The 20,105-nt window shown below is 41.7% G+C and overlaps 1 protein-coding gene across 1 annotated transcript; it reads left to right on the forward strand.

Moving 5' to 3' along the window:
- Positions 1-580: 580 nt before the first annotated feature.
- CPLX4 (complexin 4) lies at positions 581-17,655 on the forward strand. Its single transcript, XM_032206581.1, has 3 exons — positions 581-747; positions 3,899-3,986; positions 17,428-17,655. The coding sequence occupies exons 1-3, from the start codon at positions 581-583 to the stop codon at positions 17,653-17,655; spliced, it is 483 nt and encodes a 160-aa protein (XP_032062472.1).
- The last annotated feature ends 2,450 nt before the right edge of the window (positions 17,656-20,105 follow it).

A 20,105-nucleotide genomic window follows, 5' to 3' on the forward strand; every position in this document is an offset into this window, starting at 1 on the left:
AATGATTAGTTTTTTTTTTTTTTTTTTTTTTTTTTTTTTTTTTTTTTTTTCTTAATGAAGAATTCCAGTTTTCAAATCTCATTGGACTGTGTAAACCTCAAAGGATTTTCTGCTCAGTAGCCCAGAATTTGTAGTTTTATTATAGCCATTTAGTCAACCAGGCTTTTATTTCACATTGATTGTTTCCTTGGAAAATTTTTTGGTCTTTGTGAGAGTTTTGAGATGGAAGATGTCAAAGGGATGTTGCACACAATAATTTTTATATATATATATACACACATATATATATAATTAGCTTACGGTATTAATATAAAAAGTAGGTAGCTGCATCTAATGATTTTTTTTTTGAGTAATCTGAACCATCTGCCTCTAGATATTAAGGAGTTCACTCTTTAATCCAGATTATGGCTGACAAACTGGTGTTGGCATTCACGTTTCACTAGTGCTGTGCCCTTGAAGAGCCGCTGTGGCTGTAGAAACTCTCTTATGACTGTCAGTTTTGAAAACATTTTTTTGTTTGGCTTGGCTTTTTCTTGTAGCTTTTTTTTTTTTTTTTTTTTTTTTTTTTCTTGAGGAGAGGATGGCCTTCCTAATGAAAAGTATGTTGAGCAACCAGGTAAAGAATTTGGGACTTGGAGGTGGAGGGGAAGAAAACAAGGAAGAAAGCACTCCTTCCGACCCAGCAGCCGCTGCAGGAATGACCAGAGAGGAGTATGAGGAATATCAAAAGCAAGTGGTTGAGGAGAAGTGAGTACCTGATCCTTATTACCAGTATGGGGCTGATTCTTTGTGACTTTGTGCAGGTAAAAATAACCCAAGAAGAAGACAGACATTCCTAGGGTTAGGGCTTCAAACATATATATATATATATATATATATTTAGCAGAAAAGTCTTTTTTGGAGAAGCTTTCCAAAAAAAAACTTCACCAACTGTAAATGATAAACTATTGTATTCCTCCTTCTCCCCCCTCATCCTACAACTCTTTCCTACACTCTCCTGCTCTCACCACAGCTTGATGTGTTGGATTAATTGGAGTTGCCTTATATATAACACTTTTTTCACATGTACAAAGGTGGTTATATTGTAGTAGTTGATTTTAAAATCCATATGATTTGCTCTCCTAGAACTCCATGTGTAGTACACTTTACATGTATAGTTCTTTCTTGGTCCATGTTTATAATGGCAGACACAGAAAAAGTAATGAGTGCTATGTAAAACAGCTAATATCTATCTAGACATAAGTTTTAAGATGGTTATTTCTTCTAGTTGCATTTTTAGTTACTTTTCCTAAAATCTACTTGAATAAAGCAGAACTTTTCAGATGATTAAATGTCATGAATGTAATTTTTTTTTTTCCTGTAGTTATAATCTTCACCCCTTGTTATGTTCCAATATCAAAACAGAAGTAAAATAAAGGACTTTTAGTGTAAGTCAAATCATGCATAATTTATAATTGCTTTCTTTATAAGAAAACAATTGACTTTTAAATCTCAGGTGCATCTGTTCTTCTAATGATCAATTACATAATGGTTGTGTAAATCCTTCACGTAAGATGATTATAGGTGAAAGGCTAATGACTGACGGAATTTGAGGTATCCAGGTCTGTATTTAGCAGCAGCTGTTTCTATCATAAAACCTTGAGTGGGTAATACTCACTTTTGAATAAAATGCAGAATGTTTTGCTATGTCTTTTTGTCACAGGATATTTGAAAGAGACAGAGTCAAACCAGGATTCCTGGAATGGGAAGAATGCAGGAAAAACTATTATTTGTATGAAGTTTTCAAGTGTGGCATGTCTGTTACATACAGAAATGTATTGAGGAGTCACTGCCGGAGCACTTCTGAAAGTACAATTTGGAACTACAGTAGGAACATCTGCAGTACTTTCAGAGAGAAGATGTGGCTGAGGATAGCACATGCTGTGTGGTTATGTAAATGTGTGTCAGAAATGTTCGGCACAGGCAGAACATCTGCTCAAGGGCTGTCTGGATTTTACCCAGCTTTCAGCTGTACAGAGTGGAGGTCAGGGATGTAAAGTGCCTTGCTGGAGTCATACTCAGGCACCTTGATACATGACTGTCCTGTCTTTTTTTGTTGTTGTTTGTTTTGTTGTTGTTGTTGTTGTTTTGTTTTGTTTTGTTTTGTTTTGTGACTAACCCACAAAAATTCAAGGACTGCTGTTTCTCAGCAAAGTGTGTGATATGCAGAGACAAACAGCTGGCTTGTGCCAGCAGTTTCCAGCATGGTTCTAGAGTTTGTCTCCAGCACCACAAGAGTTTAAAAGCAAGAGGGGGGGGGGGGCACCAGTTTGTGCTGTACATCAGCTCCTGGCTGTCATGCAACAACCCCTGTATCTGTTTCCTGTAGCCACGAATCTTCACGTTCCTGGGAATAACTAAATCCTCCAGAACAACAGGGTGTAAGATCAGGGCCCAGGCAACGGTGGAAGATTGCCAAGTCTTCCTGTGATGCCAGGACAAGTGAAAAGCTCAGATCTACCTAAATAGAAAATCCCCTCCTTCCCCCGAGCCTCACAGAGCACCCAAAGGGATCTGTAACATCGCAGGGAGCACTACCCTGTGGGAACATATCCCAACACCAGCCTGGGCCAGTAAGGGCTCCTGTGGAGAAGGAATGGACAGGAGAAGAGGAAGGTTGAGAAAGAAGGCAAAAATGTGCAGGAAGTGCAAAAAAAAAACCCTTTTCCCAATCATCCCATCTATTACTGGATGAAAGAAGTTTAAGATGGCTTGCAGTTGATGTGAACTAGTTCTTTTAAAAAATGAGAGAGAGGAAGAGTGATGCAAAAACTCTTCTGTGGAAGCAGAGGAAAGGTAATATTTCATTCCAACATGACAAATTTTCAACATGATAAAATATCTATACTGGAACAAAACAATTTTGCCTGAGAATTTCTATGAAGCTTCTTCTGAAAAAACAAAAAACAAAACAAAACAAACAAACAAACAAAAAAAAAACCAAACCAAAACAAAACAAAACAAAAAAAAACAACAAAAAAAAAAAAAAAGAAAAAAAAAAAGTGGGAAGGTGAATGATATCAAATATTACCAGAAATCATCTTTGACAACATACATTTTGAAATAAATATCTAAGTAATCTAACAAAGAATTTTTATGAAGAATCTTTGAATTGAATTAAAGCATTTTATAAAATCACAGGCAAAAGAAGCACTTTTCCACAGAGAGAAGCTGTGGAATTAGTTGTTATAGGATGCTCTGGAGCAATAAATGATTAAGAAAAGACTGGGAAAATTTACAGATGACAAAAGCCATCCAAAGCTATTGAAGATGATGTAGGGCCAATTTCCAGCTCCAGCAGTCCCTAAACTAATGAATTTAGGAAGCTGGACGGTTATGATACAGGATGCCTATCCTGCTCTTAAATTCTGTCTTTGTCTGCCACTGTCCACTGTTGTAGACAGGACTCTAGGATAGGTGAACTTTTTGGTCTGACCTAGAAAAAACACTCTACCATGGGTTTCCAAGCTAGAAGAATGTCCTGCTTGCAGAACAGGAACATTGCCATCACTGTAAGTGCACCTGGTGGGATAAACAAGGAACAAGCATAAATTTTCTGCTTTGTGTATTAGAATTGCTACAGTGAGCGATAACAGCCTGTACTGACACAAACTCCAGACAAGCAGTATTTCATTCTTCATAGTACTTAAGAGAGGTGCACTGAGAGTAAGCTTGGGATTCAGGAATTTGAGCCCCTGAGCATCACTTTGTTGTTATCACTCTTTTTGTGCCTGCGAGCAAGTTACATGACTTCAGGAATAACTTCTGCCATTGTAACAGACAGTATTTCATCAGTATCTTGAAGAAACTTTTTTTTTTTCCTTTTTAATTTTTTTTTATTATCCTTTCTGATTTCCAGGATGGAAAGAGATGCAGCCTTTGCACAGAAAAAGGCAGAGAGAGCCTGTCTGAGGGTTCATCTGAGAGAAAAGTACAGACTCCCTAAGGTAAGCCTGTAGTTTGTGACTTCACCTACCTCAGTGGCTGTTTTTAGAGCAGACAGCGCCCGTGCAGAACTCCGAAAGCAGCCAACTGCCTTCGTTAGCAAGATCCTTGCTGCAGCTCAGTACAGAAGCCAAGGTGGCCACAGCTATGGATTTTCCTAGTGGCTGCTGGTTTTAGACCCCTTTTTTCCTGCTCAGTAGATGAATTAAATGGAAAGATTCTTGTAGTAATCTCTGTAATGTCAGATCTGAAATAGGAGACCGGGCAAGCTGGACATCTGGTCTGACTGAGCCTTGCAGCTAGTACATATGTTCTTAAATCAGCAACATACACCAGTTAAATAAAAAATATATATAATAATAAACCAGAAAGTAAATAAGCAAAACTACTGAAAACTCTTCTACAAGCTGTACACTCGAACTCTCCAAACTTCTGAGTGCTCATTTGTATTATCGTCTTTCAAGTAGGGCAAACAGTCCATTCTTTTTTTCTTCAGTGCTGCTTTTCCTTATTGCTGCCTTATTTTGCAAAGTATTCCCAGAAAACAAAACAAAACAAAACAAATATATAGAGATAGATATCAGAAGCTGCAAACAACTGAAATCTGGAGGTTTGTTAAAAGCAGGAAGCAGCCGTGATAACTTCTGGGTCGTGGCAGAAAGCCCAGGTGGCAATTTAAGTTGCGAACAGTCAGTCAGTCTCTTCTGTGGGAGTGAATCAGAGGAATTTTCTCCACTCAGGGTTGTCAGAGGAGGTTGTTACACCATGCACAGTACTCCAGGGCCACGGGGTATTTACCCAAGAGTTGTAAAGGACTTTCAGATTATGAATGGCCACACTTACCGAGGTACTCTGTCTGCCATTGAATCTCAGAAGGTGGCAAATGTGAACATGTTTTCAAAAAAAAAAAAAAAAAAAAGGCTCCATAAGATATAGATGGGAAAATAAATCAGTAACTAACTTATTTAAAGGAAATGTGGGGAAAACGGGGAAAACTACCAAAGATAGCTAACAGATATATGGACAAAAATCATGTGATGGGAAGAAGAGTAAAAAGACCTTTGTATCAGACAGCCCAACCTTTCAAATTGATCACCATGCTCTGATGAGATGACTAATTATAAAGGTGAAAATGATTAGTTTTAGATTAAAAAAAAAATATATATATACACCTTTGGTCAAATTCCTTCCCCAGAGGCTCTTTGAAAAAAACAAACTGTGGTGGAACAGGAAGGAAGGTCCATGAAGTACTAAATATTCAAAAGCTAGGAGAAAAAGGACAGTAATGATGAGTCCTCACAATGGAGAGGGTAAGCAATAAGATTTTGCGAAAAATCTGAGCTGTTTAACATATTCAGTAATTAGCTGAGGGAGTTCAATGTGCAGAAGTGTTAAGGGTGTTGAAATTAAAACTTGCTTAAGCAGTTACAGGAAACGATAATGATAGTGAGTGAATGGGCAGTGAAACGCTGCATGAGGTGCACTGCAAGAGTAGTGAAAGAAGAAGAAAAACCCGCCCTATCTCTGTGTGTTATACCCGCCCTATCTCTGTGTGTTATGGATGGGTGGTTTCAAATGAACTGCTACCAGTCAAGAAAGAGATCTCAAAGTCATTGCAAATGAGTCACAGAAAACATCAGAGGAGTCCTCACTGGTGTCCAAGGGAAAATAGAAATTTCAAGAATCATTAGGAAAGGGATAGACACCAAAATCAGAAAACATTATTAGGTTACATTAGCAGTCTTTAACAACTTGAAACTGGAATGCAGTTTTAATCACTCTGTCTCAAAATGATAGGAGAACAACAAAAGCAATCTGCAGTTTCGAATGGCCTTGGCACAAGCATCGGTTAAACGTGCCTGTGAGGGGATGCAATGGAGATGTGTCAATTCGTGACCACTGTAAAGGAAGTAAATAGAGAACAATAATACACTATTTCTAAACAGCAGATGAAATCAAAAGTGTTCCACAGAAAGTTTCAATCACTAGTGGAAGCCTGAGTGCTGATGTTAGGTTAGATACCTGTATTCTTACAGTTGTTCATAGTTGTTAGATTAGATGAATCCCATCCCTGTGCCCTAAGCTCTGACTTTTGTTGTCTAAATTCCTTTGAATATACAGTGAAAATATGAAATACCACCCCCCGTTTTTTGTTTTTTTTTTTTTTTTTTTCCCCAAAGGACAAGGAACATAGTTTTCCAATTCATGCAATATCTCCCTGTCATCCTGAAGCATTTAATGGTGCTCTACTCAAACATCTGTAAAGTTGAAGTTACATTTAGTTCCCATTCATTTTGAAGATGTAACTGAAGACTCATGTGTGCAAATTACTACCGTGCACTTAGGGACTCCCTAAAATTTGAGACTGTTCTCTGGGCCACAGAATTGAAAGCCTATGAGTTAGTTCAACCAAGGGTTTTTTGGCATGTGGGTGTTGTCCATTAGTTATGCTTTTCCATTTTATCCAGAGTACGCTGCACTGTTTGCTCCAACACAGAGAAAATAACTCGGGATTCTGTGCTTTGAAAGATTGTTTTTATGTTTATTTCATAGGCTTCTTCAACAGGCAGGAAAGCAGTAGTATGGAACAGTGTTTGCTCAGAACTGCTGCTGCCAAGAAATGTTAGTGTTTTTGAAAATTTAATTTATATCCCCCAAGGAAGCATTTTCTTCTTAGCAGTTTTGGAGCTTGCTTATATTACTGCTACTTGCCTGCCAGCTCCGAGTCGTTACTATTTATTTTCTGGTCAGTATTTCTCATTGTTTTTCTGGTTAATTAAAATGGAGGAAGGTGAAGAATCCATCATATGTACACTTAGCTGCTAAAAAAATTAGCACTTGATGCAATACAGCCACTCAGGGACTCTGTCATCAATGGAAAGAAATGAGCACGAAACCTCATCTAGCCAAACCTCCAGATAGGTGTTTAAGGTGGAGTTGGTTCACCTCCCAGTGATGCATGCCTCCCACAGAAGGGGTCACATTGCTACGTTAGACTAGCTGAAGTTAGGCGAGAAGCATTCCACCCCTAATCCATAAAACACTGGTTCTTATACTCTGCTTTAGCTGGAATTAGCAGAACAATCCCATCTTTCACTCTATGCTCACAAACTTGAGCTTGAATCTGAATTTTGTGAGACGCTGGGGTGTCCCAAATTTCTGGGTTCGTTGCCAGCTTGGTTTTAAGAGGAGAGATCAGGTTGTGATCTCAAGTCTTACTGACAGGACAGTGAAGAGCAGAAGATCTGAATAGCTTTGCAACTTTTGGCCTTGTTTATCAGGCACTGTAGAGCACTGCAGTGAGGAAATCAATGCACCAAAAGGCTTCGATGTCTCCTGGAGAACAAGGAAGTTTGTCTTTGCTTGAATCAATGCTGTCTTAAGCAGTGTTATAAATAGTTCCCAGAGACTGTGTAGTTTGGACTCTTACAAGGAGGGAGAAGAATATTTGTGTCTTGAGCTTACTGAATTTCTCTACTATGCACATGCATAACATTTATTCATTCTATGCTCTGGTTTCTCATCTATGGTTCAGCCTAGCAAGCACTGCGGCTCTGCATGAGGTGTCCATGACACAGCTTCTCCAGCTGCTGTTGTTGGCCTGGCAGATTTACTGGGTGAAGGGGGGAAGCTCAGGAAGCACTCCCTTCCCTGGGTTCGTCCTGACACAAACAGCAGTGGCTGCACTCCTGCAGCCTGCTGCCCTGCAGGCAGCCTTCCCTCTGCTGACCTCAGGCTGCGCCTCTCCCTGGGCTCGGGCCTGTGCAGTGGCACTGAGTAAAGGTCACTTCTGGAAGGGCTTTGCAGACTCAAGTTTGTGTAGCCTCCTTATTCCCCTATTGTTAAAAAGTCATGTGAGTTCTCCCAGGAATTACTGAGCCTGAGCACTAGTGGTTTATATGCTATTAAACTGCTCTTAGCCTGGTTACTCTTTCAATGCTTGCAAAGGATTTCTTAAGAGATTTATTCTTCCAGCTTCCTTAAGATGTGCTTCAGGTACAGTTATGTGAAATACAACTTCAGTGACTTACTGAAATTTTGTCATTTGAGCAAACGCTTCCTGAAAATGCCTCCTGGCTGTTGCCTGGATTTCCTTGTTTGCTTTTACCTTCACAAATATTGTTACGACCTTGTGATCTGTGTGGTCTCTGTGTTTTTGTTTTTTTTTTTTTTTGCCTCTCCTGCAGTCAGCAGATTTTGGAGCTTGCTGGTCTGTCAGTCACATGAAGATATGGATTTCTCTGTGTTTTGGTGGCCCTTGTCATGTCACTCAGCTTCCAAATGGGATGAACTCAGTTGTGTTTAACTAAAGTCCTATGTTCTTGCTCTGTGATGCATAACTGCAAAGGTATTCAGGTGATAAACTCCAAGGAATTTCAAGAAAATTAAGAACCCATATTCTTCATTGATTTTGAGCCCAGGTAGATAGAATTTTTCTTATTATACCAGTGTAATTACAATATTCTAGCAGTAAGTAGCCCACATTTTCCAGCCCTTTCTGTTCTGGGATGAGATATTTAATTGGGATGATGGCCCTGGTCAAGGTTGAGAACTACCCATGAAACTTCTCCGTTTCTATATTAATTAAGCAGTAGCAATGGGATTAATTATGAAGAGGAAGTCCAACACACTCAAAATATTCTCCACTAATAAACTATTAATACCCCAGGGTATTTCATTTGTGATTGCTCAGGGTTGCCATCACAGAGGTCACGTAACAGCAGGGAACACTGAGTCACCCCAAGGCTAGTGGTGACCCAACTTAAAGAAAAGCTGAAAGAAAAACCTTCCCAGGAGCTGCCGAGTCCTGCAATTTTAACTTTGTCAAAGCAGAAGCATTGCAAAGTGCTTGTGCAAGGCTGAAGCTTCAATAATGTCTTCTGATGTCTACCAGAGGAAAGTGTTTTACTGAAGTGAGGAAGAAAAATGCAAGGTTGCATGGCTACAGACCTAGAGCACTGTGTTCAGCACTGGGGTCCCCAGCACATGGATGTATTCGAGTGAGTCAGAGGAGGCCACAAAGATGATCAAGGACTGGAGCCCCTCTCCTATGCAGACAGGCCAAGAGAGTTGGGGTCGTTCAGCCTGGAGAAGAGAAGCCTCCGGGGAGACCTTACAGTGGCCTTCCAGTACTTAAAGGGGGCCACAGGGAAGTTGGGGAGGGACTCCTTGTCAGGGGTGTAGGGATAGGACAAGGGGGAATGGCTTTAAACTGAAAGAGGGGAGATTTAGATTAGATATAAGCAGTCCTTACTGCAGTTTTGGCCTCAGCTTGCTAGCCCCTCAGACACATTACCTGGCCTGATCCCTGTACTGGGATCAAAGTCAAATGTAACTGAGTAATTTTAAAAACTATCCTAGAGTGTGTAAGGAATAAAATTAAATAGGTATGCGTTTTCTGTGGAAAGCACAACTAAATACTAAAACGTTTGCAACCATCTCTGATGTACTGTTTAAAGAATTACCTACTAAAACATCAGAAATGCCAGAAGTAAAGGATTTAGCAGTGAAACAATTACAAATTAGGAAACAAATCAGGAAACCTAGGCTCAGAAAGTGATTATATAATGTAAACACCAGTTATAAATAATGTATTTCTTCTATGAGGTGGTAGATGCTGTGTCTAACCCTGAGCTGTCGAAGGCCCTCTAGTGCCATTTTCATAAAACTACATCACTCTTATGTGAAATCACAATTATTTGCTTGAACCTAAAGGCAAACTTTGCAATTTGGTTGAAAAATGAATGAATCTTGTGACTTAGATAAAATCACACCATTTGTATTTAACCAGTCTGGCAGGCCTCATTCATAATCTGAGGTGAAAAATATTTTTTTTTCTCTAGCTTTTAAAAACTTGTCTTTTTGCAACCAAAACCAACCAACCAAACAAACAAACAAACAAAAAACAAACAAACGATTAAAAAAAAAAAATCAGGGGAAAATATTCTGTGGAGAAAGCCTCGCCTAAGCTACTTCCACTCACCCTTCCCTCCAAATGTATAAATGTTGAACAAAGCTTTCATACGTAAATTTACAATGAATACAGTATTACATAAAAACTCATTTCAGATCAACAAACTCTCTGTAAGGGCATTGGGCTTTTAAAATTATCTGAAGACATTTTGTCATTTTCAAAAATGGAGGACTTCTGCCACGCCTATTGCTTCTCATATAAGTGACCCCTTTAAATCAAAGTATGATTGGCCTTCTGCAGGTTGCTCCCAAGGCCACACGCTTACTTGTACTTGTACTTGTACTTACACTTTACTCTTTTTCACTGCCCAGAGGTCTTGGTATTATGGCTGAGTGTCCCTTTAAATAGACATACATGTCTGCACTGTGTAGTCTGATGTTTCCAGCAGGTACCAGACCTGCGTACCTCCTACAGACTGCACAGACCGTCTGCAGGCCATCGGACCAGCCTGGGCTGAGCCAAAGCCACTGAGCGCCTCAGCTCAGTCGTGCAGTCCTGATGAGGCAGTCAGACAGACAGACAGACTGTGCATGCTGCCTGCACACAGCACAGGGCCCGAGGAACGTGCAGGATACATGCTGTGTGAATAAAGCTGATTTTTTGTTTCTGCAGGGAATGTGCTAGGGAGCAGTAGGCAGCTGCTCACAGCTATAGCCTGGCGTCGGAAAGTCTAGCCAAACATAACTCATCTTGAGAGTCCCTCTGAACAGAATGTCCAGCCAGAAGAGACAGAGATATGCCTGGAGAAATGTGCATATATGTTAGCTCTGTGCATGACCAGTGTCATACATGGGATATAAGGAGCATCCTCCATGCTATTCTGTATTAATCAGCTGCAATATACCATTTGTTCTGGGCTGCAGGTACTCAGCAGAATGACAAGAACAGAAAGAGGAAAAAAATATCCTGGGGGTGAGTTTAATTACTGAAAGATTAATTATGCAAAACAGGGAAGTACAAGATTTTAAGTGGTTGATTGGATTGTTGGCCTAAATTTCTAGACATTAGTCTAGATAGTGGACATGTAGTAAAATCACACTAGATCATTTGTTATGCTTTGTTTTCCTTTTTGGAAGCATGTGCTGAGACAGCTACTGAACAGCTTTTCCCCACATCCTCTTCACACTCCGTAAGGCCCTAAAAAATGCTTCTTTCAAAGGCTTAAGCATAACCACATACCCAGCTCTCGCATAAAAGCCAGCGGAGCAAGGTGTCTGTGGTTTTGGAAGTCTCCCATCTGCAGTGCTCTCTCCAGTTCTGGGAGGGTGATAAGGTCTCTGCAGCTGCCCCTGGCTGACCTCCTACCAGTGCGCTGCTGCCTCATCATGCCCAGGGCATGCAGCAGTGGCCTGCCCCGTCTCCAGCAGGATTTGTCTGTGGTACACACTAAGCATAGCTTCAGTAACAAGAGGACCTGCCTCTCAGGTAGGACAGGAGCTCTAAGCCAGCAAAGAATTTATTAAGCATATACTTTGCTTCTCTGATTTTCAGTGGTTTCAAGTAATTTAGTAGGACATGCTTTTCTTTTCAATTTTTTTTTTTCTACTTATAGAAAATACTTCTACATTTATTGCATGAAGGTCTCCTTTCTTTTCACCACCATTTATGAAAACAGGAAAAAAAAAGAAAGATATTATTACATACATAGCGTATGTCCCTGAAAAAAAAAATATAAATCAATTCTATGACACAAAATTATGCCAGCAAAATGCTCTCAGACTTGTGATAACGTAGACCAGCTACATTAGTTATTCTGAAAATTGCAAGTCATATCAGGTAGCGCATTAAGGGATAGAAACTCTGAATATTGCCAGTATCATTCACTAGCACACATTGCAAATGAAAGCATGAAACTCAGAACTAAGCAGGGCCCCCTTTTCAGTTCAAAATCTAAAACTCCATGCTATCTGGGACACATTTATAAGAGAAAGCAGTCCCTTAATGAACCTAATCCTATTAACAGAATTGTCAACTTAGGTTTGTCATCAGAAAGATGTTTTTAGCCGTGAGACATTTAGTCTGTGGACAACTTTTGCCTCTGCAGAGTACTCAGTGCATCACCTCCATACAAAACAAAGTGCATTTTTACCACTTGTTTGAACATCCATTTTGAACATTCATGCCAGCTGATTTCATTCCACTTGCTTTCTTGTAAACTGCTTTCTACACACACAGCAGGGCAGGGTCACCTTAGCATAAATCTGGTATCTAAGATAGGGTGAAAAGAGATGTTCCACCATATGCTATGTTTTGCAAGCTAGTGATTTGATCTCATCTAGTTTAGTTTTGTTTAGAGGAAGGCTTTCATCTAAAATACTAGTAGTGTGGGACTAGACTGGGCAACTCCACTAACTATGGAACTTGAGAAACTTCATTTCCAGAATCAGGAAAGATTCAGTAATTACAAGTAAGTGCAATAGAGAAGATCAGGCAAGAAAAGAAGATGGTCCTGGTGAGTTTGTGTTTGTGGGAACACAAATTACTTTCAGCATCCTTGTATTTGAAATTTGGAAATTGCACTATCCCCTCTGTGTTTTTCCTGAAGAGCTGTGTTTATGGTCAGAGGAGTGTCATCCAAAAATGTATATGCTAAAACCTCGCTAATGCATAGTGATGCAAGTAATAATGTGTGTTTAAACAAACAAACAAACAAACAAACAAACAAAAAACAAACAAACAAACAACGAACCAACCAACCAAAAAACACTACCCAACAAAAAACCCTTTTATTCACTTCTTGCCTTCTACTTCATCCTGCCCGGTGCCCCTACCTGTGGTCCCAGCATGGCCATGGACATGGCACAGGAGAGGCTCGCGGGGAGAGGCCAGGTCAGCACCATGATGCTGCATCGCTCGTGGCGGCTCTTGCTTGCAGGTCAAGTTGTCGGTGAGCTCTGGTTCTGCACACAGCTGGTGCACTGCAGGGGACAAGAGACAGGATCAGGTCTGGGTTCTCCTATCTACGGGTCTCTGTGTATAGGCACAGGTAAATTTTATGGCAGGAAGATAACCAAAAGGAAAATTACGTGTCGCTTAGTGATGCTGGAAAACAGTTTGGCTCCACTGGGGATTAGTCAGTAAGCTTTCATCACTTTTTCTTACAGACTTGGTAAAAATAGACAGCCTGTTTTCTGCTTACAGCTGCCTGCCACATTTGTACAGAGAACTCAGAGCTGGATCGCTCCTGTAACAAAATGGATCTGGCTGAGTCTGATCCATTGACCCGCATTACTGCACCAGGTGCATAATTGGGGTCAAAGAACACTCCCAGGCACTCAGGCTCCAGCATCTGTGCTGCTGAATTGTCAGAATAGTGTCTGTCCCAGTTTTGGCCTGGGCACTCTCCCAGGCAGTTCCCAGGGCTGGTTTGGGAGCTGGGACAGGCATTCCCAACAGGGAGTTAGATGGGACCACCCTGTTTTGTAGGGCAAAAAAGCTCAATAGCATAGCCGTGGGTTGTTGCAGGCCAGCTGGCCTTGGGGCAAGAGACCAGCACGAGGTATATTTAATTTGCTAGGAATAGATGTTGTTTCTGTGTTCTCAGAGACCCTAAAAGGGTGGCTGAGCACTTGCAGAGACATGGAGACTATGGGGATAGGAGAGCTAATTCACGAGGAGACAGACGATCCAGCCTGCTGTAGGTTTACTAAGGGAAGGGGGGCTTTCTGTGTGGCTTTGTCAGAGACCCCCTAACCTGTCCTATCCACTAGCACTGCCTATCTGGATGCTGTCTGTGGTCCAAGATGGGTGTATTCTGATGCAGGGTAGTGCCTCCATCACTACTGGAGCCGTACCTGGCTTTGAGCAAGGTACAGTCCCCACCTGTGTGCATGTTGGGGCAGCAGGGAGCTGCAGACCCTGCTTGCACTCTGATCCCAAGCTGCTGCCTGCAACTAACAGACATAATTGTGCATTTCCAGCACCGCATTCCTGCTCTGGGCTTCTGAAAGTGTGTGCTTGGAGCTACATGCTCACTGTGTACGCAGATGCTTGCAGCAGCATTTACCTGACTTTAAGAACATTCTTTGGGAAAACTGTCTCATCTCTTCTTGTGAGAAAGCAAAGCTTGTTTCCACCAGGCTTAAAAACAAACAACAACAACAAAACAACCTCCCTCCCCCCCCCCAACACTGAGTAAAATCAGGTATTTAAGGTAACATTTCCATTTAAACAACAAAGGAACAGAACCAGATCTGACAACTTTTAGAAGAAAAAAGAAGAGGCAATGTGCATCTTGCTGGCTTCTTTGCTTGCTGTTGAGCAACGCTCCTGTGTTGGAGCTCGTATTGACTCTACTCAAGGCCAGGCTATATATCAAGAGGATAAAAGCAGGTGGAATTTCAGTGACTTTGACAGAATTTTGCTGCTTTCAACCACATCTGGATACATTCATCTTTGGTCAGAGATCACTTTGAAACCCCAAACTGTGCCATGCATCACATCTCAGACTTCAGCAGGACAGGGGACATTGCTGCAAAAACATGCCAAACAGTAATTCAACTTGCCAACACTGCCTTCATGTGCATTATATGGCCATTTCTCCACAAAATATATGCTAGCATGCAGTGATGATAAATTATAAGTAGTTCTAAAGGAAAGAAAACGTGTCATCGGCTGCTTAGGAAGACTTCTTCAATAAGTAGCCCAGTATCTTTTTATCATCCTGTACTGTGATGTGGGAGAATTTCAGAAGGAAAACTCCTCTGATAGCTATTGCTTGTGGATTAAAAGCTTAAACTGTTGCTCCTGCTACACAATCAATAAAGAACACTTCTGCTGATTGGGATATTGTTACTAGCTCCCACAGATTTGATGGCAGCAAACCATATTCAACAGGGTCAAGAGATCTCCTTACTCATTTTAGCTACATGATTGAGTAGCATCAGTCATGATAAACCTCTCTGTATTTTTCAGAAGAAATGGGGGAAATCAGATTAACGGGAAGTATAGTTATTACAAGCATAATGCTGTGCAAGTAAATGTAACAGTAAATAGTGGCTATGCAGTCAAGCATACCAGCCTGCTTGTTCTTGCAAAAGCCTGAAACTACACAGCCATTGCTCATATACATCCTTCCATTCACCCTTGCATTCATTCATTCATGCAAACCCAAGACCCCTCTCACTCTCAAAAACACCTCCTGCTGACAGCATTGCTACTTATTCATATCAGGCCTTTGCTGCTGTCATGCTTCATTTTGGAGATGTAATGAAGCATTAATGCTTATCTTTGATGTGTGAACTGTGTCAAAATATCCTGTTCTTCTGTGCTCAGGATCCATCAGAATCCACAACAAAATGTGAACAAAATCGCCATTGTTTGAAAAATTGACATAGCCCCACTGATAGAGTGTTTCAACAGGCGGGCAGGAAGCAAGTGTGCCTAGTGCCTACTGCATCTCAGCCCTTTTAATTGCTTAACCAGTTCCTTCTCTTGTCTCTTTTTGCTTTCTCAGACGTGCACCAAACCTCCATCCTTGCTTTTGTTAAGTCCTCCTATTATCCCACTTACCAGCACTACAGCGTTGCTCTGATTATGTGCCAGGCATCCCTTGCTCTTCGTCATGACTTGGAGTGCCAACCAAAGGCCTAGATAAGATTTAGACATGGTCTGGTGAAGATGGAGACCTTTTTTCCAGTAATTCTAAGTTTTCTTACACTGTGTGACCTTTGTATTGTGCGAAGTTCTAAGTAGAAGATACTTCATATTAAACACTCAAACTGGGCAGGCTCCTTCTACAGTTCACTGAAAACCCAGAAAGACCTCAGTTGTGTCAGAAATCCTATTTGCATTAATGCAGCTTTCTTCATGCCCCTCTGCCAATGCAAAGGGTCTTAAAAGGGGAAGGTCATTTACTGTCCCTTCCCATTGCTAGAACAGCGAGCTGCTACAGGGACTTGGCATTGGCATGGCCAAGACGGGAACTGCAGCGCCTGTGTCAAACCTTGCTGAAACCAGTTTTTGATAATCACCAGATCTCATCTCTCCCTTACTCTCTCTCGATTGCAACTGCTGCAGGCCATTTTCCAGTCTATTCTCCTGAGCATGTCTAGGTATTAAAATGGCAGGTATCCCGATGAAATGCTCTCTGTTTTAATATAAAATTTTGTACAGTTTGAGCATTATCCTTTTTTTTTTTTTTTTTTAATTATTGTTATTTAATTGCTGCCTAACAGAAAGTATATGGAACACAAAAGTAATAGCAACCTTCCAGGTTGAAACTGCAGAACAGGAGTAGAAAAGAAGTTTCACAACTAGTGTGACTTCAGTGAAACTGAAGTATTGAACAAAGTGCTGCTGATATACTTGTGGGTCTGTGGTAGACCTTAGCAGAGTGAGTTTTTTGCAGACCTCGTTGCATACATGTGTATAGAGCACCTGATTTGGGAGGGGCGGGGAGGGGGGCTGCTATTCGTTATGTAACTGTAGGCGATAGTTAGCCATTGCATGATAGTGGTCGATAATTCAGTGCTGGGGCAGAAGAATCTATTCATGACAGCCCTGTTGCTACAACATGTTTCAATGCAAATATCTAAACGGTGAATTTACTTGCTGATCCATTCCCTAATACAAAAGGTAGAAAGCAGTAAAGCTGATCAAATAAAGCCCTGTGGCTATTAGGCTTGCATTATAAATAGGACCTATTTTTACTTTAAGCAAAATATATGTCATTTAGCAGCTCAGATTCACACTGTTTTTAACTGCCATTTATTTTACCTTCCCAGCTGTAATGAAAACAAAAAAGTAGTCTATCAGGCAAATGCCATACTTATTTTCATATAATGAAACGGATGGAGGATTAACAGCAATCTGTCAATAGCCTGAAAAGAAATGGCAGAAAAAGTGAGTTTACTTTCTATATTAGGTCAGAGGAGCTAACACCTACCATGATATTCCAGTGGCCAGTTTCTAGGAAGTTGACCTCCGTCACTCAGCACCTGCATATATCTGACTCCGGGGCAGCTTCCAGCAGGCCACTGGAATACCAGTGGCTTGGGTTCTACAAACTGACACACCGCCTACTTTTACCTGAAAGCATTACAGATTCACAGCTACAGCTATCCTGGCATGCACATGGAGCACAAAGTAGCCTCTTATTTAAAAGTGTAGTATCTTAATTTGCCTATATACATACATACATACATATATATAAGAAAAATTGCAAAACCCAAAGCATCCAGTCCTGAAGGGAAGGGTAATCAAGATGCAGCACAAAACTTGTGCATGCTGGCAGCAGAGCCTGGGCTGTTCACCTTCCTTCTCAAGGAGGTAACTGCAGTGGGACAGCCGCATGCCTCATGGAAAGACTAGCCTAGTGGTGAGCACCCTAACAAGGTGTGCCAGGTACTGCTGCCCTGTGGGCAGGACCCACACCAACCAAACCAAACAAACGAACAAAAAAGAGGCTCTTTAGGTCCTGGGGAAGCAGAAATACTCTCATGTACTGCTTTTATTTTGTTTTGTATCAGAGTGAATTGGATGAGAATCAAATTCAGATGGCTGGAGATGATGTGGGTTTGCCAGAAGACCTTCAGAAGATGGTGGCAGAAGATCAGGTAGAAGAAGAGGACAAGGACTCTATCCTGGGACAGTTGCAGAATATTCAGAATATGGACATGGATGCGATCAAAGAAAAGGCACAAGCCACCTTCACTGAAATGAAACAGGCTGCTGAGCAGAAGTGTTCTGTGATGTAGAAGAGGCACTGCTATCCCAGGGCTGTGAATTCAACCTTGTCTCATGGGAGTGGGGGGTGAGGGCAGGCAGAAGAATGCACTTAGCTCTATAGCAGTAAATGTAAATATAAAAGAGAGGGAGAGAGACTTTAAAACCTCCAGGGGGTCAAAAAATTAAGTGCTGTGACTCGCTTAGTGCAAAGTTAGAAATGATCCTAATTTTTTAACATGACATTTTTCCATGGGAAAAAGATGGCTTAAAAAAAATAATAATAATAAAAAGTGGGGGAAAGATGTGCCTTTTTCCATTTTTTCAAACTGATCAAAATGCTACTAAATGTGTATTTTGTAATTAAAATTGTGCTTCTGTTGCATAACATATAGGTAATCACTCATTTAATACTGCTTTCAGAAGGAAATATATATATATATGTAATAAAATGTCTTTTTCAAACATTTTGAAAGAAAAACAATATTCAAATGTTGATGTTTTTTGCAAAACTTTTTTTTTTTTTAAAAAAAAAGGTTTTGAACACCTCTGTACTACATATAAAAAAGCATAAAATGCTACAGCTTGGGACAATAATGTCATTGTACATAGCAATGAGTGGGGCTTTGCAGGAAACCAAGGCTTGGTAGCTATCAGTGAACCACGAACCACAAGCAATGCAGACTCTTCCAGGCTGCTCCAGTGTCGCATCCTGCCAGTCTTCAAATGCAGCTCAAATCTAAGCTGTCAGCACTGCCCCTCTGCTTGGCTTCTGTGTGAGCCAAATTCTGGGGCTTGGAATACCAGCATGTAACTTGTATAGTTCACTGCATTTACTCTAGAAGTTAGCTCCAGGCAGAGGTAAACATAAACCTGGCCTCCCTGGCAGACTATGCCCAGGCAGTGCACCCAAACCATGAGAAAAAGTGTGTCTTTCACTGGTGTTGAATGACTGAGTCCGCAGGACAAGCCAGACCCATTTCAACAGCCTTAGGTTCAGGACCAAGCAAAATTTTTTTTATTGTTATTTTTTTTTCCTGTGGAGAAGCTAAGCGGGTGCTGACCCGACAGCTCCCACGCCCCAGCAAGGGGGACTGATGCTGGGTAACAGCTAGAGCAGCCCAGCCCCATATGAGCACCCAGCTGGCTGCCTGTGCCACTGGCCCGGAGACCCGAGCAACCTGGGCCAGCACAGGACACCTCTCTGGCCCTGTGGGGCAGAGCCCTGTGCTTAAGGCAGATGTGAACATCGACCTGTCTCTGCACTTGCACCGCAATGAGTTACCACGCATGCTAATCCATACAGGGGCCATACTGCTCTAACACATGGCTGATGCATACCATGCTGCTCATGAGGAGCCCAAATATTCTGTGAAATGAAGTACTTTGTAAGTTTTACAAGAGATAGTCTGTGAATGAAATATGCAGGTGATTGTGTGTAGCAACTTCCTACAGGTTTATAAGTCTCTCTCTTTCTCTGTCTCCACCCAAACAAGTAAAAATATTCATTCAAAATGAATAAATGCACTAAATATGATTTGTCTCCTTTCTTTCTCTTTCCTTCCCTCCTTGCTTCCCTTTTTTCCTCTCTCCTCTTCTCTCCTCTCCCCTCCCCTCTCTCTTCTCTTCTCCAAAGCACAGAAGATTGGTCTACAAAGCACAGAGTGTGCTCCAGATGTGCAATTCACCCTGTTCTGATTTCCCTTTGCCAGTGCTGGGTCATGTCCTTCACCACCTGTGGTGGCTCTGCCAAGCCCTGGGAAATTAGAGTTTTGTGGAGAAAAATTGGGTGGTCCTATGGATTGACTTTGCGGAAGGCCCCACCACCAACAGGGAGGATCTTCCAAGGGATGCAGAAGACAGCTGGGTCTCCTCAGACTTAAGTACAGGAAGAACACCTGCCTCTTTATCTGGCAGCTTAAGTCCCCCCATTGTGGCAGCCCAGAGCAGCTTGCCACATGCACTTGGACAGCACCTCTCCTTGCAGAGTGGGACAACAGTCACCCACAGCTGCATGGCGGCAGTGCCAAGGGGCAAACAGACACAGAACCTGCCACGTGCCTTGCCTGCTTGGCCGTCTGGATTCTCCGGTGAATCCAGGCAGCACCTGCAGGCTGCCCTTGTGCCTCCACGAGGCAGAGCAGGGCTCAGCCCTGGCTGGAGAGTCCCTGCCCTGCCAGCTGTGCACCGTGCTTGGTCCCATCCTGCTGGGAGCTGGTGGAGCTGGGAGATGGCCATGATGCCAGAGCTGCCAGTGGAGAGGCGGGCATAGGTGGCAGATGCTGGCCCATGGGACACCTCTGTGCAGGAGGGTTCTTGGCTGCTTGCAATCTTCTTGAGAAAGCTTGGCAATGACTGCTCAAATCTGAGTTGCAAAGTTGTTTTAAAGCCTGTTATTAAACATTTCCCCCACCGCAGTCCCCAAGAAAACACTCTTCCCTCTGTATTTATATAAAGCTGGTAGGTGTCTCCACACTGTTCT

This window comes from Aythya fuligula, chromosome Z (genome assembly GCF_009819795.1).
Source record: "Aythya fuligula isolate bAytFul2 chromosome Z, bAytFul2.pri, whole genome shotgun sequence".
Taxonomy (NCBI): Eukaryota; Metazoa; Chordata; class Aves; order Anseriformes; family Anatidae; genus Aythya; species Aythya fuligula.